At 31.0% G+C, this 25891-nt stretch overlaps 1 protein-coding gene and 1 long non-coding RNA gene across 2 annotated transcripts in view; one reads left to right on the top strand and one right to left on the bottom strand.

The window, feature by feature from the left end:
• Positions 1-4799: 4799 nt before the first annotated feature.
• The window catches only part of LOC136796153 (uncharacterized), a 35072-nt gene continuing 13980 nt past the window's right edge, over positions 4800-25891 (top strand). Inside the window, exon 1 of the long non-coding RNA XR_010843863.1 lies at positions 4800-4945. This is a non-coding gene — a long non-coding RNA (uncharacterized lncRNA). The remainder of the gene's footprint in view (positions 4946-25891) is intronic.
• The window catches only part of LOC106692474 (peroxisomal N(1)-acetyl-spermine/spermidine oxidase), a 21424-nt gene continuing 6336 nt past the window's right edge, over positions 10804-25891 (bottom strand). The window contains exons 3-9 of the mRNA XM_014438436.2: positions 21318-21484; positions 20578-20838; positions 19870-19981; positions 18220-18407; positions 15730-15968; positions 13556-13745; positions 10804-11119 (exon numbers count right to left, since the gene is read on the bottom strand). Coding sequence (XP_014293922.1) covers positions 10849-11119; positions 13556-13745; positions 15730-15968; positions 18220-18407; positions 19870-19981; positions 20578-20838; positions 21318-21484 — 1428 coding nt within the window. The 3' untranslated portion in view covers positions 10804-10848. The remainder of the gene's footprint in view (positions 11120-13555; positions 13746-15729; positions 15969-18219; positions 18408-19869; positions 19982-20577; positions 20839-21317; positions 21485-25891) is intronic.

The raw sequence follows: 25891 nt of genomic DNA on the forward strand, positions 1-25891 counted from the left end.
TATCAGTCCATCTACATATCTTCAGTTCTATTTTACCTCTATTTCATCATCCCTGTCTGCATATCTTTATCTTTCAATCTTTACATTTTTATCAAAGCAACTTTCATCATATCGTCCTGTCTCTATAACCCTCATTATAATAGTAATAGTGATCACCTTGTACTAATATCTAATTAACTCGTATAATATTATCATAGTATCTACCATAGTTATTCATTAATGTTTTTTATTCAGAGCTCTCTAAATTAGTTTTATTTTGTAGTATTCTACATCCAATTAGTATCCTTTTAATTTTCATTTATTTTCTTATTACATTTTCTTTATTTGTTTAAATATATGTTTATCTTTCAATGAAGTTTTATTATTTTTTTTTTCTCTGTTATCAAGCATCTTTATCATTTATAATTTTCCTGTAGTTTTCTATCTTTTATTTTATTTTCATCTCTTATAGTCTTATCCTGTCTTATATATTATTTATTTTTATCTTAAATATATTGTTTTAGTTTATTCTTTATTTAATTATCATATTAAAGCGAATGTTCACATTTTCTTTTTTTTCTCTCTCTCTCTCTTTCTTTTGCCTATGGATAAAATGTATCTTTATTGTCTTATCCATTTGCATGAATATTTAATTTTTTTTATTTATATTTTTTACCCTTTATCAACACAGTATTTAAAGTCCCATATTAACAATCCGTTGAGCCTGGCTTAATCTGGGCATAGTGTAATGGCGCCCATAGGACAACCAGGCTGTGGGCCCAACATAAATGTTTCCATGATTTTGTCAAATTATATCCACAAAATTTGGTTTTGTCTCTTATTGTTTTGATTGTAATTTGTTCTGAATATCTTTATCTGAAAAAAAAAAACTTGGTGTTTGAAAAAGTGTATCTCGGAGAATATTGTACGTTAAGAGTTCTAGTATGGCCCAGAGTTTAGCATACTATCTATTTACCATATCTATTTTTTAGAGCCCATTAGCTGTTTCTTTTAGATAAAATTTAAATTATTTTCTTACAGAAAATATACGTGTGCAGTTGAAAAAAATAGTTTTCCCCAAAAAAGTTTCATCGGGGTGTACGAAAACAAACAAAATTTAAAAAGAGTTTCTAGGTACAAAGCTAAATTCACTGCACACCTGTATAAACAGGTTCTGGACACCACAGTCAGATAAAACATAATCAAAGATCAAATATACCTCCATACTCATACTTGTAATATACCTAAAGCGAATCCTATAACTTTTACTAATTACACAGTTAAGCTACTAGTAATGTCTTGGGAGTTATTGACTAGAAACAAAAAAATACACGGAGGTCATTTCCAAAAATCTGTTACATTAGGTCTACGCACGCCAGGGACTGATAAACATGTTACCATAGTATTTTTCAACTGGTTTTACATTAAACTCTATTGAAATAAATTAGTTTACAATTAATTCTTGGTTAACTTGCAATTTTACTAGATAGATATGTAACAGTCATCTATCTAACCATAAAACTACAGCAATCACTGGTTGTAGACTATCATCTTTAACCCCTATCAAATCTTAATACAATTCCAAAATATGTAATTAAAACGAATAATTTTCAATTCGTAGTTTACAAAATGGTAGCTGGATATGTTTGGACAAGGAGCCAGATATTTGGTCGGGAGATTCATGAGCCAAACTGAAAGGTCAAAATAACATACTTCTATTTCTAGTATAATCTGGAAGTTTGGCAGCAATGCAACCACTACTGTAGGTTTAATTTGGGAACTCGGCACTAAATCATTATTTAAAACATAGAAAAGAAAATTTTAGAAAATATCTCTATACAAAATTTGATATTTCAGTTAGTCGTCAAAATTTAATCATAACTCAATAAAATTACTATTTATGACCGGATCAACGAATAACATGCAACTATTTGGCGATGACACAAAATTTAGATGCAAATAAGATCTTTGGCAACGGTAGTTCCTATAAATCCATAATGACGTTATACCGAGGGCGTAGGATTTTTTTTAACATAACATATATTGTTGCCCAGTAATGAGGCATTTGTTCATGCACTCCTACGAAGTTGCTAATGAGTGACTACACGGTTATTAAAATAACTCGATAACTAATTTGAGCCTCATAAGTGATCTGTAATATAAATCCTGAAGGAGTGAATGCAAATTTAAAGTATTTTGACCAATAGGAAGCTTTAAACATCTATGTAGAAAAACTGAATTTTTTAAAAGTTAATTTTCAACCTTCTAGTTTCATGAAAAACTATTTGAGGAATATAACAGTATAGAAACAATAAATAAATTTTTATTTTGATCAAAAGACGCAGTCATAAGGAAAACAAGACGAGGTCCTCAAAATCCGCTTTCAAGCAACAATCAGTTTAATTATTGAATACATCAAAGCTTTTATTAAGCAATTCGTAAAATAATAAAAAGTATCTGTTTTTAAACTAGTAATAATTGTATTATGGATTATGGATACCTTGTATGTATTTTCTTATTATTCATCTTTCATTATGTCAAACCTTTATTATGCAGTTCGCTATTTTTATGAACCATAAAAATAAAACTTAATCGGGTAAGATAATCGGGAGTGTAGAGATTAGAGAAATATGTCGGTAGTAACATTATGTAACGTAACAGTACCTCATGAAACCTTTCTTCGACTAGCTTTAGACACTAAATTGTAGCTAATCGTTGTCGTGTTGTTTTTGTTTGTATTAAAAATATGGAGTCATGCTGTCACGTGGCAAACTAATGGGCAGGTGGTGAAATTGATCCATTTCTAGTGCAATGAATGTAATACTGAAAAAATTTTCATTATTTAATCGGTGACTAAGGTCATAAAATATTTATTACCTATTTGTCTTATTTTCAAGGGGAAAAAACCATACTACTCCCTGTCTTCTTTATTTTATATTATGGACGTTTCGGTTATCCCGTCCATTATCAAGTTCATCTATAAATTATTATATTAGAAGTTAGATCATATCAACCTTTACATTCACTTTTAAATTAAAATTATTGACAATCATATCATATTTTATATTGCATTATATGAAAGATAATAATTACTATATTAATTGAGAAAAGCCAATTTGTGTTACATACATGTTTTACATCCTCTTTTTAATTAATTGATTTGTCCTGAATTATTAAACATTTTTTATATCTTTCATCCTGAAATTGATATTGTTGCATTATAATATGTCATTCGCCGTATATAATATAATACGCCGTCCATCGTACATTTCTGAGATCCTTCAATTTAAATCCTCAGTGCATTCCCGCAATACTTACTCACTTATTTACTTAATACGCAATATTTTTGTCTATTTTTATTTTATATATTTTGTTAATAATTGTTGTTTATTTTAATCTTTTTAAATTCATTATTTTATTATGTTTTATGACGTTTTATAATTTCATTCTTATATTGTATTTCACTCTAAGGCTCTAAAGCCTAATTCTTACGCCTGGATATTATTCTAAAGGGATCAATCCCAGAATAAATAAAGAATATTATTATTATTATTATTGATGTTTATATTATTATTATTATATTTTGACAAAATGTATTATATAAATATATATCAATTTTCAATAATACCTATTTTTGTTGACTTAAATCTACATGTCAATTCGATGCATATTGGACTGTGCTCATTTATTTCATATACTGATTGCTATCAATATATAGTAATATTAATGAGCATAGCGTAAATTTAAAAGTACATGTAAAGGTTGATAAGATTTAAATTCTTCTAATTTAATAATTTGTAGATGGACTAGATAATTGACGGAATGTCCGAAACGTTATAAAGAGTAATCAAATAAAATGAAACCTTATTTGTGACTGTCATTGAAAGTAGTATTAATTTAAGAACTTTTTTGTTAATACGATGAGGTAAAAAAACTTTTAATAATAAAGTAAAAAACTTTTTAAAAATTAATATTGTATATTTTTTGTTCCACGTTTCGGGTTTACTCCATATTCATTTACTAATTACCTCATTTTGTCAATCATATCTATTTCTTTTCGAAATATTTAAAATTTAATCAATTGTTTGAATAATGCTATGCAGTAAATTTTAAATTATGTGTATACATGACAATATTTCAAAAAGAAATCGATGTAATTGACAAAATGGGGTAATTCGTACATGAATATGGGGTGAACCCGAATCATGGTACAAAAATATAGAATAGTGATTATTCTTAATGGAAATTTTTTTCACCTCATCGTATCAACAAATAAATACAAACAACTTTCTAGGAAAGAAAATTAAGAATAAGTACTTTTTGTTATATTACATTTTAATTAGTCGCATTTTATATTTCGGTTTTATAAAGAAATCTAAAGCTTTATTTTTTTTCTTTTACAATTCTTTTATTTTTATCCTGTTTTTAACTATTATCCATTATACTGGATGATAGGTTTTAGAGCACATGACAAGCTTTGGAGCATATCGTGCACACTAACGTTTTTATAGATATAATATTCCAAATATTAAACCAAAAACTTGCATGGATTGAGTGTTTAATAAAAGTCGATAATTCTTTGTTCGATTTGAATTCAGAAAGCAGAAACTATGATTCAACTTGAGTGGGTCGAATTACCCCGCTCTCCTCATGAACTCTTCAGTACGGTAGTTTTTAGTTTTTACCTCCAGCTAGTATTCTCTTGCGTTTCATCCTTTAAATGTTGATCATAACCTACCCGACTATCGAAACCCTTCTGGAAGGCCGAGACATTGACTCGAGATCCCTTTTAAATATAACTAACCCTAGGAATCCTGGCATTGAAGCTCCTTTACCACAAGGGCTCGGCACACCTGCGGCTATCACTCTCACCTCCGCTTTCAGAATCAGTGATGTGGTTGTTGTTGAACCGTTAGCACCTTACGTCGTGCTATGTTTAACATTTCATAGAGTACGTGGACTACAGGTAAAATATATAAGTGTAGTATAGATGTAATTACAATACGGTGAAAGTTATTTATGTTTTTATAATAGTGAATATTTCTCCATGCCACCTAATCATCAATAAGTTAGTAACAAGTGTTAACAAGATGTGCGTTATACTGTTTGTGACAATTGAAACATTAAGGCCTGTTCATACAGAACTGTAGCTGAACAGCCATGGCAGCAACTCTTGCAGCAACCGCTATAGTGGAAACAACATAGCTTTATTATACAACTTATGTCGTAAATATAGGTACCTTAAATTGATTATAACAAAGAAGATGCAGTTGTTATTTGGCGATATGGTCCTTACGAACATTATCATTATATAACAATCTTATTATCAAATGATTTTTAACACATATATCATTTTAAAGAAAACTAAAAAGTAAAGGTTTTATTGTAAAAAAAAAATTTCTTTCATCAAAATTAATTTTATGTTGGTCATATTTATTATCTCATTATATCTTATATACAAAATATAGTATAGCTTTTTTTTCTTTGAAAAATCCTATAAAAGGGTTATGCAATGAAAAGGGTACTTCGTAAAGTCTAGGCAATATTTAAAGAGATGATAGTAGACCTTAAGAGCAAAAAACAATTGTATAAACTATGATCCGATTCTCTATCCAAAAATCTGGTCCTATATTTAGGTTAAACAAGCTATGCTTTTTGTTGAATAGAAAGCGATCACTCAAAAACTATTCAAGGTGATTAAATTAGGCCGGCTCTAAAAATTCAACATATTTTTTTTTTAAGAAACGTTTATCTAGTTTACCATGTTGCACTTCAGAATTACGTACCTGACTTAAGCTGTTTTAATACCGCTACCTTATCCACAGGAAACATGGATAGCTTAAATAAATAGAATACTTGAATTTTATACTTTTCTGTGGGGAATCAGGCCCGTATACATAGTACAAGAGCTCCAGGGGAGAAAAAGGCAGTTATTTTACCCCAATTGGTTATTACATTAGTGAAAACTAGGTATAATTACTAGTCGAAATTGATGAGTCTGCCAAGTATAAATAAGGGGAATAAAAAATGGCGGCTGATACAAAACGTTAAAAAAATTAATTTTCCGTTCGGAGTTCTATGTCATTAAAACTACTAGGAAACTTATGAGAACAGCGTTTAAAGTAGAGTACATTTGCTAAAATATGAGCCCTAATGGAGCTATTTACGTTCAATAGTATTCGAGATACAGCTTTTCAAAAAGCTACATTTCATAAAAAAAATGTACTGAAAGATCAGTAGTAAGGGAATTTATTTTGAGAAATCTATTTCTCAAAAACCCCCTTCCTATACTTGGCAGACTGATAAATTTAGACTAGTAATAATACATAGTTCTCATTAAAGTAATCAAAAATTAGGGTGAAATAACTGCTTCAATTTGCGATTATCTTGAAATTGGCATTGGAAGTCCATTGTCCACAACAATTGAGTCAACTAACTTAATAGTTAAATTTTTATATGATATTTCATTCTGGAAGAAATTTGTGATAATGTATTTAAAATCATTAAGATTTTGTAACCAAAAAAAATGTTAATAATGCCAGTTAATAATGATGAACACGCAATTCCCTCTACAAGATTTTCATATGGATATGTACAATATAATGCAATTAAATTTTATCAATCAAAAAAGCTTTATGTATAACTATCAAAGAAACAGTTGAATTACCAATGCCCTATGAATTTGTAGATACCAATTCAATTTTAAATTTCACAACAACAAATCCATTCGCTAACGGATTTATACTGGTCTCAGGACATGCCCTAGCGATTTTCAGTAATTTGTTAATAATTCGTTTATAACAAATAAAATTGTTAACACTGCATAAAAATATTGATTATAGTAAAATATCCGAATAAACGATTTATGAAACTCCGAAAATTAATTGCAATGTGAAAATAAAAAAAGGAATAGTGTGATGAATTTGATACTTTACCACTGCATATCGTTTAAATCATACACAAAACAGTGTCTATCCTGAGAATTAATTTCATTATTCTCGTGCTGTGTACGGTGAACACCAGTGTGATGAACTGAGTCGTTTCCCTTCCTGAGTATTTGGCTCAGCAAGTAAATTAAGAATTTGTCTTATCAAGTTCATTTTAAGTAAAACGAAACTTAGTTCAGTTGAACTAAGCCTCTAGAAAACATGACTTACCATGACTCATGACATGAAGACTAAACAATACTTACGGTGAAAGATTAAATTGTTTTAAAATGTGTTGGATGAGAATGTTGAGAAGCGTTCCATATACTTTATTTCTCAAAATGACAATGAACAAGGATGCATCATTCAGAATACTGGATTTACTAGCACAACGAGAAAGACTTAAATATTTAAATAATATCTAATTGGCTCTCTCATGAACACACTAGCTATTTTAAATCTCTACCACATAAGTAAACTAGTCAATCCTTAATAATAATAATTTATAATAATCCTTATAAAATATTAATTATTCTACATAGAGTAATAGTTGAATGAAAAAAGCACACAAGTTATTTTAAATCTCTACAGCATACGAAAAAGGTGAATCTTTAATAATAATTAATAAAAAAATATTACTTTTAATCTAAAAATTATTCTACCAGTCATTATCTGTTACCCATATTGTTTAAATTAATCCAACGCGAAACCTTTAATATCTCAATACGAACATAGATTAAACAGCCCATATATCTCTGTTTTCTTGGATAGAACAAGTTTTTCATGTTGTGTTCGAGAAATTCCGTAGATTTTATCTTAAACCGGAGTTAGTTTGTAACAACTTCAATAGCTTTAGATAAGCCTGAAGGACTAGATTATTCTTTCACTTTTGGATTTTATGTTTTTCACTAAAGAAAATAACCGCAGAGTATGGTATTATCTTTGGAATACGTCCAATTCTAAATTTAAAAAAAAAAATATTTTTTGTCAGATGTGCACTATGAAAATGACTGACATTATTTTTATTGCATTTGAGGCATGCTATAACTTCTTCAATAATTTGATTTACTTATACCAAAATACATAAATATTTACCACACCTTTTTGGAAATTATTTATGCAAAACAATATTTGTTAGAGGAAATTTGAACTATATTACAATGTTACAATTAAAATATAATTAACTTAAGTGATCGTATCCTATTTAGGAAAAAACCGTGATTCGTTAACAAAAATATCGGTATTCGTAGAGTTGTTTTCAGGGTAGAACAAAAAGAAAAAAGGGGGTCTAATTTCGTTCAAAATTTTATTATACTAAACGTTTTTTCGGTTTCTACACACACCATTTTTTCTCACGGTTTTAAGGTTTAGTCCCTCCAAATGTGTTGAAAATTTGAATGTGAATTGATTTAATATAAGAAAAGTGTCTTTTCGATGTTATCTGATTATAATTATCTGATTTTAAAAGATTCGAATCATACAACTGTGCAAACCCCTTTGTAAATAAGGTATAAATTCATAAATTCACTAAAGTCATAATTTTTTTTTTTTTTTTTTTTTTTTTAAAGCTAATGGGTTTTGTAAACATTGTATTATTTTTGGGGTGTGTGTTATACGCACCTCCTAGGAATTTGTTAATGTGGAAACACACCCACGGGACTTAAAATTGTGCTCGTATAAAGGGGAACCTGACCTCAAATATCTTACCAAACCCATTACCATAATAAGATCTCTACCAGTAAAAAGATTTATAGGAAACACTCTAGGGCTTCTGCGTAAACTTTTTCTAATGTTCGGGTGAAAAAAAAATTTAATTCAACCTTTGCAAAATATGATAGTAACTGAAATGAACTAATCAGTTAAATTATCAAACCAGACATTTTTTCTTTTTTCATTTTAAAGGTAAGCAAAATTGGACTATCCGAAAAATAACTGTACCTAGTTAAAACAATATACAAAAAAAAAAAATATGTTCAACCTTTACCTTTGAACAGCCCTCATGAAGCCCTGGAAAGTGGGGCGAAACGTCGGAAAATAAATAGTTGTTTCTCTTTTGACCGCAACCCTGACCATCTTCTTACAAAAAAAAATATTTGAATAATTATAATACATCACAATATTTGAAAAATTAACATTGAGATATTTGTAAAACAGTAAGAAATCAGAGGCTGAAGATAATCGGCTGTTATTCTCGGTATTAGTAGTTATTCATAATGACTAAGGGAACATAAGTTTGAGGAAGATGTATTTTGTTTAAGCAGGACCATTAACAATTTTACCTTCCCAGTACTATTTATAGAACATTTTATCGACGGTGTTCTATTTCTAAAATGACAAATGTCTGACGGGTGGCCTATTCCTACACAGAGGCGCGTACATACCTCAATGTACAAAAATAGCAGTGGCCCTTGGTGGGGATAGTGGGCGGTTCCTTGTTGGCCAATGGGACGACGTGGGAGGAGTTATAGTCAATGCTAAGGGATAACATGGAGATCATTTCTTGTCATTAGCTAAGATATATATTTCTGGCCTGTCAAATATAACTAAGACAGGCAATAAATCCCTCTGAAATATGGTTAGTATCACTTCTATATTTTCAACGCCAGATTGGGATATAATTGAAGATGTGGTACTTTATCATAGTGTTCGTAACTAAAATTAAGTCCGTTTTCCTCAATGTTATCTATATAGAAAGGGCAAATCTAACAAGATCAATATTTTGTAATTTTCCTGCTCTGGTAAATTGTTTTTAAATGAAAACTTACAGGAGGTTTACAAATTTTCTGACGTTTCAAAAATGATAACATTTATTAAAACATAAACAACTCGCAATACTGAATGTGTGAGTTGAACTGAAATATGAATGGATATTAAATATGAAAGAATTTGATAATTAAATAAATGAGAAAATAAATTTTTGGTCTTTCCTTGGTTGCTATAACAATAGTCATAACTTTTTGTCTAATATCATAACGACCATAGAAACACGAAACCTTTTTCATACAAACATAAACAACTTTTACATCACCTATCATTTTAGTAAAGATTAAGATGTAGAAATTCAAGGAGTTGAACAACTTGCAGTTAAAATTATTATTCAAAAATATCGGTTTTATTAAAGAAATGTTTTGTTCAATATTTGAGTCATGAAGGTACTCTTCGATAATTCTTGCTACCCTCCTTGAGTATACATACAGATATAGTTTTTGTCTAAGCACCTCAATACATGACTGAGGGCCGATTACATCATCACAGTTTAAACTACGATAAGTGAAATCTCGGGTAAACTCAATAATTATCCGTTGCACCGCAATAGTTGCGCTTTAAATCAGGTGGTAAACTTTACCTGCCAGGTTAATAGAAGGAATCTTCCATAGTTTCAGTTGGATCTGTTACCTGCTATTGTATTATTTCGTTTCTTGCCAAATTCACAATAAAATGGATTTGATTGAGATCTTCAAAGACTTCAAAGAATTAAAAGACTTTGCCCTATGTTCAATCCTTAATCAGTTTTGGCATATTGATAATTTCTCCTCCATTTTTTTGGTTGAATAAGAGTTCCATTTCATCTTGAACAGGCTCTAATCAAGACAGAGGCTCATACCAAGAATACCAAATCTACACTTAAGATAAAAATCTTTTGCTTAAGAAATGTTCTGTTTTGGGTCCTAATATGATATTAATCCAGTAAATGCTCTATATTTATGATTCTCTAGCATTGGGGATCAATGATGCTAGAGGATCGATAGCTGTTTTTCTGTGGGGCGATGAAAAGGTTTATTTTGTTTTTTTCACCCCTGAATCTTGAATATTTAGAACTTCAAGCTGGAACTTACCATTCTCTAATTAATACTAAGTACTTTTCTAAAGTTTTATAAACAAAATGAAATGAATCCACTAAATTTTAATATGTTCTTTATTACGTAAGGATCTCTTATTACAGTTACTCTTCAGGACATGGCTCAGGGCAGATGAAGCTCGGTTCGGCCTTGGGCATGGAGGAGAAGATGCTGAGGAGGCGCTCTGCCTCCCTTAGACCTGAGAGGAAGGCGGCCCTGACACCAGGGGGCGGGCAGGTGGCCTCGCCGGCGAAGAGGAGGATCGGGGGCAGCTGGTCCGGGGACGGAAGGGGAGCCGCTAGGTCCGCGCGCTGCTGTGCACTATCCGACACGCTGTGCGAGCCCGCGTAGTATCGGACACCGGACCAGCCTGACCTGAAGCAACTATTCTCTAAAACCACTTCTTATATCAGCATTATCAAGTAAATATACTACCTATAAGGATACTGTGCCTCTCAGTTGTAAAATTCGAAAACAAATTATTTAAATTTCTTAAATACCGGCACCTATTTTGGATCCGTAAGTGCAGATATAGTTCTACTGGCTATATAATGTCGCCACACTTCTACTAAGAAAATACGAGAAAGTTGGATAAAAATATCAGAGTAAGTCCGAGATATATGGATCAGATTTTTCTTATAACACAAGCCTAATCAAGCCTAAGTTTGATCTAATGGTTTTGCCACCTACTGTTTTCCAATTTCAGGCGCTTTTTAAATATTAAATATAAACTTAAGGTCTCTTTCCGTTTTAAGCAAATATTTCAAAAGTGATACAGTATCGTCGTTCCCTGGGTGTCTTAGAGGGGCGTGTCCGGTTGGGAAGGATAGCCTTATTTTTTGGTGATAGTTATCTCATCTTGTGAGATTGTGATAAGACGTACATCGACCAACCTACTAGTTATAATTGTTTAGAAGTCAGATGAGTAAGGCTATCACGAAGGGCGGGAGTGGAGGGTTTCACACCGTTTTCCAATGTCTGACGGTTTAATATTACTCGATTAGACTATTTTAAAGTTCCCTCTTCCCGTTTTAAGCAAATATTTCAAAAGTGATACAGTACCGTCGTTCCCTGGGTGTCTTAGAGGGGCGTGTCCGGTTGGGAAGGAATTACCTTTTCTTGTTTTGTCACAAGTTTATAAATTTATTTGTATTTATTTAGTATTTTGATAAGATATAACAGTAATTTGTTCTATTTTCAAAGGTATCGGATATGTGCGGGATAGATGAGCCACCCGATGGAACATGACCAGCTTATGAGTGGATTTATATTTACAATATAATAATATATCGAGAGGTACATCTAACCCCAATATAGATGTTCCCTGTAACCCCCAATTCATATATACCTGTTTAACAATCTCGATACAGTCCAACTATCCCATTTGTCCGATATGGATGAAAAACCTTCGCACACACAAATGAGAAACATGCGGCGCACTATGTAGGATCACAAGTATAACAAGACATTCCACGAAACAATAACAAAATTGCTCAATCGAAATAATTTGTTTATGTTACATAGATACACTCACCTAATTAGGAAAACCGTTTTTCCACAAAAGTAAATTACAGACTCAATCTAATGAAGGAAACATACACACACAAAACTTGAGAGCATCGAAGAGGCTTCTTCTAGGACTAATTAACGGGCGTTACAGTACTCCATTTCTCCTGGGCTTGCACAAAATATTCGTATTTTCTACTTTACACCGCAATGAATTACAAATGCATTTCTTGTGTGTTTGTTTTTTACTTGAAAAATTATGAACAAATTCTTGAAGTATTAGTAAGGAATTAATCGCTTACAGGAAACGGTCATAAACTTATTTTGGACTAAATAATATCGTCTAAATAAGAGTTATCAATCAGACAGTGAAATAATTACAGTTTATAATTTCATCATGACTTACAATATTGATAATTTGACTGTGGGTTACGGTCGGCGAAGAACACAAATAAGTACAAATTTATTATTACCAACGTTTCGGCCAGAATTTTAGGCCTTCGTCATGGCTAAGAACAGAAGCAATATAACAATTATAATGAATAAAAGGAAATACAGAATGATATGCTTTTCATATTCACCACATCTAATTGTAATTTGTACTACTTGCTCCATTTGACTTATACAATACAACTTTATATTTTAATTCTAATTAAAACAAAAAGTACCCTAATAGTCACAACTAATGCTCTCTCATCTCTTATAATATTGTCTATTACCTGGCTGACCAGTATGCTATTTATTAGCAATTCAACTGATGTGCAGGCGCTCAATTTGTTTTCGGATTTCTTCTTTACTTACATATTGTATGTTTTTCTATTTAATATTTTTTATAATTCTCATTTTGTATACATATTCTCTTACCGGATTTTCATATGTATATTGTTCCCTCTATCACAATTTTAATATTTAATATTCTCATACTGCTTTTATCTTCTTACAATGCTTATAGTATACATATTCTTCCAATGATATTTACGTATCTATATTATCTGTGATTTTCTAGTTTGCATTTCTTTTTATTCATTTGTGCTCTCATCTTTTTTTTTTTGTTCATAGTCCTAAGGAAGTTCTGAAATTCTGGCCGAAACGTTGACACTAATAAAATATGTTTTTACTTATATGTGCTCTTCACTGACCGCACCCCAACCATATTATATTCATATAATTCCATAGTCAAAAACTGACGCTTTGAAATAATTTTAAATTAGTTATGATAACAAAGTAGTTTGTCTAAAAAAAATGATGTTTACCTCATGCGGTATCATATTCGAGTGAATCTAATTCAATAAACTACTTTATCACCTGACGACATCCTTTGGCATGGGAATGTCCTTCACATTCAGTCCTTCCTCGATCATCCGGTGGAGCTCGCACAGTATTTCCTTCTTCGAGACTCTCTCCATCTTAACCGCCCCAGGCCCAGTCACTGAAACCCCGATCACGTGTTGGCTCCCTGTCACTTGCTTAATTTCTTTCACATAGGTCGGCCATTCTGTAACGAAAATAATCATGCAGTAGAAGAGATATAAGGGAAAAAATAGGTGTTAGACGGAATTACTTCCCACAAAGCCGAAGTTAAAATTTTTTGTTTGTTGTTGAATTCGTTAATACAAACAAGAAGTCTAGAAAATCTCAGAATTGTGAGATGTGATTTTAGGTCACTGTCTTGAACTTTTATTTTTAAAATCATAAAAAAAATATTTGTTGTGTCAATTTACACAAAATTTCATGATTTTGGTTGGCTGAAAATTATTATGTTTTTGGTTTTAAAAAATAAGAATAAAGAAAGAAATGGTACCTGGATAAATGAAAAGCCTAATCTTTCCATTCATGGAATGTTTCACTTAAGTATTTTTCCTATTTTTTTCTTAATAAAAAAAAAAATTTAAGGAAAAAGTCAGATTCGTTATGTCCTCTTGAACCCTTAAATACGAATTTTCATTGAAAAAAAAATTGCAATTTTCCGACGTTAGCTTGGAGATAGTTCTTCTGATGTCCCTTCTTCACGGACTGCAACTGTTGAAAAGCTTAATACCAGCTCTTCCTGTCTATATCAATACATTTTCGATTTTATGCCTTCATAAAAGAGATAGAGAGAGTAGTTTTAAATAATGAAAAACTACACACATGTTTTATTTTTTATTTTCAGTAATTTTTTTACGTCAACTCCTTTTCTTCCTAAAAAAATGTTTTCCACTTAGCTCGGCCAACCAGCACAAATTGTTCCATTTTGTACTCGTATTATACCTACCCATATATAACCTATCTTTTTTTTTTTCTCGTTTAGTATAAGACAAAAATAATAGTTCCGGTTGTATTAAATAAGTTAAATTTAAAAAAAATCCCCATTACCAAAAGAAGCTTTCAGTAGGTTAGGTTTTTTTTTAAGTAAGTAAGATTTAATTTTGGGTCCTTATAAACTCTTAAATACGAATTTTCATGGAAATCACAAAAATTTTACTTGGACGGTTCTGAAAAAATGTATGCAGATTGGCGCAAAGTGGGTCAGATAAAATATATTGTGATTTTTTAAGGTTTTGTCTGATCCAAGTGAATTAGTTTTACCACACCTAAAGAAGTTTCAATTTAAGAACTCAATCAAGGTCTTTGTGGAAAATAGCTCCACTAATAATGTTTGGAGAATTCGTCGTTTCCAATATTGTAAATGTTTAGCACTGAAGGTCTACTGTAAAAGCATTGGATACTAATAATATTTTTTTTTTTTAAAAGGTAAATGGATCTCCTATTCATAGCGCTGAAATATTATTTATTATTTCTTTATTTGACTATTACGGCGGATAGAGGTTCAAAAGAAACCATTTCTAGCCCTAAACCGCAAAGGTGATTAAAGTAAAAAAAATGCCATATCGAATTTTGTTAATGTTTTATTGTATAATTTAAATAATAGAATGAAAACCTTTAATATAACGTTAGAGAATTGAAATACGTTTAGTTGAAAGTAGTGAAAGTGTGTTATTATTAAAATTAATCACTCTCAAACCATAAATTAAAAATTATATTAGAAAATTAAAAATCAGGTTTAACAAAAGTAAAGAAAAATTAAATAAACCTGATTTACAACAAACTAAAATTGTTTTTCAAATAAAAATTGATTTAGAGCCATTAGTGACATAAAATGAAAAAGATTTATTAAATCTATATACCCGTGGGTGACTGAAGGGGCCCCCTCAATGGGTAGATTCTTGTCCACGTGGAGGAAGATAGCAATAATACTGAGTAGAGAGATAAAATAAATAATAACAAAGTGCATGCTTACAAAGATAATAAATACATTTATTCATTGTAATAAATGTACGAGATTAATAATTAAAAATATGTTGGTCACTGGTGCGGTTTTGGTCTTAAATAGCCATCTTAAAATATTAACTATAACTCATTAATATAAAAAAAAAAAAATAGGACAATTTATACAAGGTAATACACGTATATAATGTAATACTTTAATATTTACTTACTCTCCTTGTCTTCTTTCTTGGACACTTTCATGTCCACAGGCTTCTGTGACCATATCCATATCGGGTCATCGAACACAAGATAGGCCACGTTCTGCTGCTCGAAGCCAATGTTCTGTATAGCAGCCGCCTTCTTTGTCGGCAAGGGAGGGTAGAACATCGAGTCCATCGAGCCCTTAAGGCTTCCCAAGCTGCAGCTGATGATCACAAACTCACCTGGATATTCGACACCATCCCTACACCTGCCAACAAAAACTACTTTACGTATAATGTTCTGAATATCCATCTTAGTAATTAAAAAAAAGAAAGTCTGCCAAGTATGTAGATCAATACAGCTACCAGAGTTAGGTTCATGATTGCCTATATGTCAAGCTTTGAAAATAAATTTTATTATTTTAATGCAAAATAAACTTAGATTTGTATTTAATAAATTTGATCACTTGAGAATAAAATCTAAGGAAGGAGGTATGAAATATAGCGAATCAAAAAATATAATTTTCCCACACATAAGCAAAAACAGTTGTTGGAATTTGATAAAATCAATACTGGACCTTTTTCACATTCTACCAAACTTTGTGTTAGACTGAACAAGTTACAATCGAAATATTGTATATGTCTGGCGAGGAAAATAATTTTGCAAATTAACGTGTGAAAGTTGTGGATGGAATTTATTATAAGTGAAACTGGATCATATTTGAACTAATCCTCAACGTCTCTTCAGCATTGGACCAAATGAAATACATAAGAACCGCCTAATCTATGTAGCTAACGACTCAATCTCAGAAAATTTCACCAAAATTAAAATATCGTTTTTTTTTAAAAGTTTTGAATAAGATATTTTAAAACTTTTTCATTTAAATTCCCATCGTTATTATAAACGCTCCAATGTTTTAGAATAAACATATTCATGTTTTTTCTAATTCATAAAAAACTTTCTTAAACCCAAGCACTTTATCCCTTAAGATTTAGATTTTTAGCAGGTGTGAATATACTAGTAGGAAAATATTATTTATCAACTACTAATATAACTATAACAATAATTATATAACCACTTGCTCAATAAATATAATAGTGAAATAGTGTATGATCATATAATTTAACTCAGTATTTTGTATTATATGTACCTATAAAAAAATATTTTTTTTTCTTTAAAGATTTGAAGCTTCTTTTTCTTGGTACAATGCAAAGAAATAATTATGCAAAATAAAATTCTCTTGAAATTTATTTTGCTTATATTAATTCATCGCTAAAAATTAGATATATTTTTTTAAAATTTTATATTTTAAATGGTAACACTGAATCTATTCGATTTGATACGATAGTTTTACACAGTACGTCGTCATATTTATGTGGATATGCATGAACAAAATTGAATTTTTAATAAAATCCCCATATACAATTTCATTTTATTAAAAACCAAAGAAATCTTCAAGTATTTTCTCCAAATTTGCGCCAATGGGGACAGGCCGTCCTCCGATTTAACCTTAAGATGGAAATTAGGGTAAAATGGTGAATTATCAATTATATCAACCTCCAATCACAACTTTAGCTTATCTATACACAAACTTATTTCGTTTTACACGTCTAAATTTATTATTTGTCAACTATTAACCTTCATTTGATTTAAAAATATATATATATTTTCCAAATTATGAGAAGAGTTGATTTTTTTTTTCTTGGTACAATACAAAGGAATAATAAAGCAAAATAAAATTATCTTAAAATTCTTTTTTGTTAAATTAATTATTTCCTCCAAATCCAGATCAAATCGGACAAGCCGTTTTCGAAATGTTATAAACTTAAGCTCCTTGACATGTACATATAGTATTTCGAAAACGGAACGTCTGCTTTGGCTCGAATATGAAAATTAGATTAAAAATTTTAAAGTACCGCTACTTAATCTTACGTACATCCAAATTATATTCTTTTACACTCCTTTCAATTAAAAAAAAGGTCTAATTTCGACCCTGAGTTTCATAAATTGTAATAGATTTTCCGTTGAAGATTTATAATCTTTTTTTTTATTTACGGATTTAAGGGATTTTTAAACAGACCTTTTATCAAGAAATCAATTTTTGGTTTCGTAATGGTGTACATAACTACATAGATGGGCCGCCCATAGCTCAGTGGTTAAGACACAGTTTTACCAATTTAATGTTTATTAGCGGTGGCGGTTCGAATCCGGCCTGGGGTGGGGTGCGTTGACTTTTTTCATTGAGTGGTGGTCCCACAAAATGAAGAGTGTTTGACCCCCAACCATAGTTAGGCAGTATAGGAATGCAATGGGAGTCTTGGCCGAAAAAGAAAGAAAAAAAATATATATATATAGATTTTTCTTATTACAGCTTTTCAGATTTATTACATCTATAGAGGCCTAATAACGCAGAAAGGTCCGATAGAAATCAGTAAGCCAATAACCAATTGAGGATCCAATTTTGTTGCACTTCCTCATTCGGTGCTACAACAAATGATTATCATCGATACAATACGAACCGAACGATCACTCTTGGCTTCTGGGTTAGGGTGACAGTCCCCCATCGAATGGATACGGCTTCTTTCTTGTACAAGATCCTGTCCGGGCCCACTGACTCCAGAAGCGGCATAAGAAGTCCAGACGCTCCCAAAGGGACTTTCACTCCGCCGGGAGCTATAGCGAAAGCACCAAAACTATTTTCCTCCACCTAATGTTAATTTTAAAATTACAAAAGAAATATTATTTTTCAAATGTAATAGCTGTTTTCATTTAATTTAAAGGAGCAAAATACTATTCGCAAAGCAAACGTATTAGAAATACAATATATGTATAGGCTCAATTATACGAGCAACCCTTGAATGATGAAATATGAACGTTTCGAAACTGTGAGAAATGGTCACTACATTATTTATTATCTAATGTGGTAAATGAAGAATTCTTCCATTTATAATTTACCTTATTTATCCCTAACAACGTGTCGGGACCATCATAATCAGGCATAGTTATCATTACCACACTATAATTTCTCAGTTATTAACATTATCTCTATAACCTAATAGAATAAATGAAACAATAATTTTTGTTTAAAACGTTCCTTATTTTAAATAAGCAATTGGAATGTTTAAGAATATTATACAACAATAATTATTATTATGATTTTATAAAGAAGACTAAATAAGAAAAATTTATATTGTGGCAAATTTGGCTCCTTGCGAAAAAAAGAAATAAATAAAACTAAGTTCCTACTCTTAATAATTAACCATTTTATATAATACATTTTTTTTTTCGTTTTATCCTATTCTCCCTGAACGGTGCATTCTAGCGGAAATGTTGTATAATGTAATAATAAAAAAAAAATGAAGAGCATTAATTGTTGGTAAGTCTGAAATGCAATGAAATCCATATGCAACCAGAACAGGTTGTTTATGACCATAGCACTTGAATGCATGGTTAATTTGTCGTACACATTTTTCGCAGAATTTAATGCTCTTCAATTTATTTTATAACATTTCCGCTAAGATGCAACGCTTAGCGTAGTTCGCTAATTTACTAAATCCATTATCTAATTACTAAAAGTTTTAGGATAACAAAAAATGCGTTTTGTGTAACCTTTGGTAGAAACTGATTTTTAAATTTATTTTGAATGTGTACGGTTTTTAGACTGCACTTTCTACATCGGCCTCCTGTACTTGAGATACGCAGTAGTTGCTGTATCAGGTCAGTTGTTTGTGTCTGTAATGGAGTTTTATTTTAGAGAAAAAATAGGTTTATAACAGTAAGCCTCTTAGAGGAAATTTTATGTCCTTTATGATTAAACGTAAAATCTTAGCATAGCAAACTAAAACTATTTCAACATATTTTTTTTTATAGGATACCGGCAAACTGAAGCCAAAAAGAGGGGAGATGATGGATCCCTCGGAGCTTGGGTTTACATTAAGTTTAACAGAGATATCCACCATTGTAATCTAAACTGAAACAGAAAGCTGCCGATGATTGGCTCCTACTCCTCTGTCACGACCCCTGAGTTTAACCTTTTTGGACTTCACTTTTTCTGCCTGCTTATCCCCTCTATTATAACCGAAATATTTGATCAATTATTTTTAGGTGAAACTAGATTCCTTATGACTAATTTTTTTCAATTCATATCATGTTAAATTAATAACATTCACCTGTAGTTTTGGTCCCATGAGCGAGGTGGCAGCTGCCAAAATCCGGGCTATTTGGTTTTGATACTTCCGGGAAAATTTACTTCCGGCCTGCTTGAACCTCAGACCAATGTATCTGGAAAAAATTAAATTCGTAACGTCAAGTATTATTTAATCTACTGAGATATAAAAATCACAATACCCTTATTTATTAAAATGTCTAACATGAATACTCAAACCCCATTCCATATCTCTGTTTGTGGTCTACAAATACCCTAAGAATAGAAGTCGGTAGAGTGAGCATTGTATAGAGGAATAAATAAGTTGTTGTCTTTTTCACGTCCAAGCTTCTTACGACGAGCATAAGACTTTTACGATCTACTACTGTAATATCTAAGGAGTTTAAGTATAGCTTGAATTAATTATAGTAGCCTGTAAAATCAGTGTCAAATAAATATGAACCTAGTAAAGAACATATTCAACGTTTTCTTCAGTCGTCACATGTGCTTTCCGGGGGAGTCGCCTATCCATAAGTTTCTGCTTGTTTTTGGTAATGGATCGTTATAATGTTTTAGCAGAGAGCAGTGTGGATACCTAAGTGGAAATGTAACTTTATCTGATTTTTATATGTTAATATTTCATGTTAATATATAATTCGAAACATGTTTTATCCCTAGTTATGTCATTGAAATCAGGTACTTCAATTATTGTCTATTACTTGAGCCTACTTACCCTTTGGGACGCTTCAGGCAGAGCTCTTCCTTGATGATCTGAGAGAGCAAGACATAGGTCTTGAAGATAAGGGGCAGCGGCAGAGGGTGGCTGAGAAGGCCCGCGCTGGGGTCAGCCCCGACGGGGGGCGCGAAGATGCCCGAGGACAGCCCCAGCTGCATCAGGGGGTGGTCCCACGAAGGCTGACGCTGGTTTGACATCTTGAGGCCAAGCTCCACCACAGTGTCCCCCGCCCACTGTGACTTCAAGCGGCCCCCAGCTCTGAATATTCATCATAATGAGTCGAAATATGCTTCAGGAAGTATAGCTATTCTAATTAATGAAATTTGGCATAAGTGCAGACTAAAAAGTTTTACTTTGGTAGAAAGTTAATAATTTAATTTTAAAGATGGAAGGTTGAAACGTTTCAATATACACGCCATGGTATTCCTCTCGGCAGTAAAAACTTGAAAATAATTATTTATTTTATTTAATAGTAAAATATTTGAAAGCTCTAATATAGTTGCACGAGGCAAAATTTGACTTAATGAAAAACCATATTTAAGCAAATAGATACCAAAATAGTGGAATATGGTGAACATCGTGCACTTCACTTATAGGGAACCAGGAAAAGAGCTATTTTCAACCAATAATTCTATTTTATGACAAAAATGGATTTAGTTTGTTTTTCTCCCTACTTCAATTAATAGTCCATTCCGTATTACTAAAATGCGATGAAAATAAATAAAAACGACAGTTACCTGCAGTCTGCCTCGAGTACGACGAGGTTGGTATGGCCTCCTTTTATCAGGCGATCGGCGGCAGTGAGACCGGAGAAGCCCGCACCAAGGATGATAACTCGAGGACCTTTGTCCGCTGGAGTCTCCGCCATTTTGTGACCAGGATCAGGCTTATCTATCTTGCAGGGCTAGGAAACCAACGGTAGTAGGATTAGTGTTTAACAAACAGACTAAACATCCATCCAACTGATACACTCAACAGTGTTCAGTTAATAAAATCGTGTTCTCATATTATTTTAAATTATAAAACAAATAAAATGAGACTTAAATATTTCAGTTATACTGGAAAATAAAGAAAAAAAGTAGCTACTTGATAGAATGTTTAAAACGAAGTATCTCAGCTAATAATTGGTCGATTTCCATGTTTTGTTTCTTTCAAATTTCTTTACTGTCAGTTTTACTCATACCATTTTCCTTTTTTTTTTTTTTTTGTGTGTGTGTTTAGTATTAAATCGGGACCCGGGATCCATTTTTTTATGGGTCCTGCCGAAACGCAAACCAATCAGTCAACGGATTGGACGCAATTAAGATTTGAGACTTTTTTTTTAAAGTAGAATCTATAAAATCAAAGATAATTAATTCATCAAAATATTAGCAAGAGGAAATCCCAAAATATTTAATTTACAGAAGGTAATGATTCAATTCAAAGTTTCATCCAATTAAAATAAAAAAGGAAATAGTTGTTAACTATTTTTGTTTTTTTGTGACCACACCACAGACCATCTTCTTCATAATTTGAATTAAAACAGTCAATTATTTATATATATATAAAATCAAAAACATTTGACAACCAAATATCACTTTGAAGGAAGATTGAAAAAACAAAAATCAGTTGTAAAGCTTATTTTAAACTAGCATTGCACAGATAATAACTGTTTATAATACACTTATTAAATAATTTATAAAATAAAAAAATGATACACTCATATCGTTATAAAATTAATTAAATATAAATTAAGGATCAAATAACCACATGTAATTACACAATACATTTATTTAGAAAAAAGATTAGTATAATATATTATGATTAGGTATATTGTAACCTTCAAATATTTTTTTTGGCCATTTTCTAATTTTTTAAATTCTGTTAACATTATTGGCTGCATTTTTTTTCTCTTGCTATCACTCAAAAGTATAACTTATTAAAATTTTATTAATAAACTTAGAAATGTCATGGGGATCAAAATGAATATCTAAAAATTCATAAATTACTATTTAATAAAAACGGAATCAAAACTTCAAAAAACAATTGTTTTTTAACATTAAAAGAAGGTAAAATTTATTTGGTTACACATCCAATGCAGTAGAGATGATATATAAATTAAATAGATATAAGATTACGTCATATGAGGTGTTCCATTCCAAAACCAGCCGTTCATTTTAATTTTAAAACAGTTTTGTTGCTATACAATAATAGGGGGGGGGGAAGTTAAGCCACTACTGATTTTAATTTTTCATAAGAAAAAAATTACATTATGGTAATATAGCAACGAATCTATTTATTATAAAAAAATAATTATAAATGGACTCGGCTGGTTTCGGATCTGGAAGTCTCATTTATAATATCCAATGATGCTATCACATATCCTTAATTTCTGAACAATTATCAACATGTCAATATATTTGATTAATAAAATTAGAATTTTAAAATTGTTATTATTATTTAATTTTGAGATGAAAAAAATCAATTAGCAATAATATACATTTTGCTCTGTTGAAATTAACCATCTAAATTTAACCCGCAATTTAAAAGCTACCTGATTTATATTCTAAAAAAGGATTTTGGCAGACTGAAGCAGGGTCATTTAGAAAGAGCTCTTGATAGTAATACAGTTCTATTTTTCGTTTTCCGGTCCCTTAAAGGAATATAATTTCTCAACATTCATTTCTAATGTTATAATATCTCAAACTAAAGATGAACGCTAGTAACTAACAATAAACAGTCTTAAGAATACAAAGAGATTAAATTGAGTTATATGAGGGTGAATTATCAATTCAAATTGATATCCTACGTTTTATACTTTGTTCACTAGTTATCTTGTCAAATACTTCGTCATAAAACTACGACATAAATGTTCCACATTGTCTTTTAAAATATCCTTGAATAGATTCGCTACTTAGGACTTGGATGGATAAGCAACATTGAATCTTCCAAGAAAACTGCAACCACCTAAAATTACGATACATATAATTTATAAGATAATGTCCTTATAGTTCAGGCGCACGGAATTGAAGTTGGTAGGTAGCTTCATAAAATTGTAAGATTTGGAATCACATCCTGGCAATCCAAACTCGGACACCATTTGAACCCTCCTTATTATGTTGAAAATAATACCTTAAGATATATCATAAAAGTTGCACAATAATGCCATAAGTCCATACGCAAACAAAACGTTTAGTTTATAAGTCAAGCTTGATCTATCACAGAACTTTTTGAGATACCTTACAACAATCTAGCAAAAGGAATTTTCTACAGAAATCGCTTGTTATGCTAAATTTTTAAGTTGAAAACGTACCTCTATTCTAAACCACACAATTAATTCCAAAAGCTCACTATTATCAGGCTTGTTTCAACAACCACTTTTGACAGTCATCAAACTTGAAGGTGCAAACGGGTTTTAGGTTTTGGAATGGAAAAATCGTGGATGCATCTAATTAGAACAGGCATCTGAAAATTATGCGAGGACTTAAACTAAGAACTACTTTATTGCTTACCTTTCCTGATGTTTTGAGTGTTAGTTGAAATACTTAAACGGATAAATGCACTATTAAAGTGCCTTAAAATTATATTATAAGCAATCTAATTTTGAAACTATCCGAAAGGGTTCCTTTCCTCTTTACCTCAAGCCGGTAGTTTGTGGTCCACACATAGCTCAATTTCTAGCTCAGTGGTTAAAAAAGAAAAGACCTACGGGTTGAGAATTATGAAATTACAGATACTTTGGATGAAACTTTTTAAAAAATTTGGCATTCAAGTGTTCGACGAAAGTAAACGTTTTGGGTCGTTTTAGTCCAAATAATTAAATTTCGCGAAATGGTCTGTGTGCATGCGTCAATGTGCATGTGTGTGCGCACCGCTTTCCTTGAAAACGAAAATTTATACAAACCTGAAACTAATTACCGGAAGTCCCACTTACACTATGGATTTTACACATTTTCCCCAAAATATCTACGATTGTTTGTAAAATTAGATGTATTTTTTAATACCTGCAAGATCTTATCATCACTGAAATAGTCTGACTGAATAGGGTTTAAATGCTTAATTTAAAAAAAAAAATAAGCTAATTTTTTAAAAAAATTTTTAATTTAGGTCATCCCTCATTGTTAGCCGTAATAAATCTGAAGTATAAAAATCAATACTTGTTTGTTCATACTTTATGCACAGCCATACCATTCATCCGATTGTGATGCAGATTTTTGTTAAGTATTTAGGGTTTTCCTGAGAAGATTATAGGTTGGTCCGATTTTGTTTTGGTGAAAAAAACAGTAATTAATAAAATTAAGCATTTTTAGTGCGTAGCTCAGAACGAATACATTTTTTTCATGGTTATTATTTGCCAATAGATTTCTATCTTTCAGAAGAATGTGTTGCTGATTATATAAATGATTTTTTACTCACTGAAAATTAAAAACACATAATAAGGATTCCAGTAAAGCAGGTCTACAAGAATAGTACAAGAGCCAGGAAGAAAAAAAGGCAGTTATATCACCCCAATTTTTTATTACTTCAATGAAAACTATGTATAATTACTAGACAAAACTTATAAGTCTGACAAGTATAGGTAGGGGGATAAAACATGGCGGCTGTTTCAAAACCTTGAAAAAACATTATTTTTTCTCTATATCTTAAAAAAACACCAACAACACTAGAAAATCTAAAAGAAATTTATTTAAAGAGAAATTTAATTTGAGTGCTAATAGACATCTGTACGTCACATTTGTTCCTGAGATACAGATTTCTCAAAATAAATTAACTAACTACTGATTTTTCAGTACATTTTCATGAAATGTTGCTTTTTAGAAGGCTCTATTTCTATAACTATTGAAGGTAAATAAATAGCTCTATCAGGGCTAATGTTTCAGCAAATTTAGTCTCCTTTAAATAATTTTCTTTTAGATTTTCTATTGTTGTTGGTAGTTTTAAAGATAGAGAGCTCCGAATACAAAAATAATTACTTTTAACGTTTTGAAATAGCTGCCATTTTTCATTCCTCTACCTATACTTGGCAGACTCGTCAATTTTGACTAGTAATTATACATAGTATTCAATTAAGCAATCAAAAATTGGGGTGAAATAACTGCCTTTTTTCTCCTCTTGGACTCTTGTACTAAACGTTTTTTTTTAAGTAAAAAGCCAACCATATTTGTTTTAGCATCGCCTGAAACCCTCAAATACCATTTTTTCAAGAAAGTAAATAAATTTTAGATTTTTTTAAAAGGATTTAGTGAATGACATAAATTCTTCCTTATTAAAAAACAATAGTTTATTTAATATCATCAGCAACGTTTCGGGAGATTTCCCCCATCTTCAGGCT

Source organism: Halyomorpha halys, unplaced genomic scaffold, assembly GCF_000696795.3.
Source record: "Halyomorpha halys isolate HHAL.00 unplaced genomic scaffold, Hhal_1.1 Scaffold58.1, whole genome shotgun sequence".
Lineage (NCBI taxonomy): Eukaryota > Metazoa > Arthropoda > Insecta > Hemiptera > Pentatomidae > Halyomorpha > Halyomorpha halys.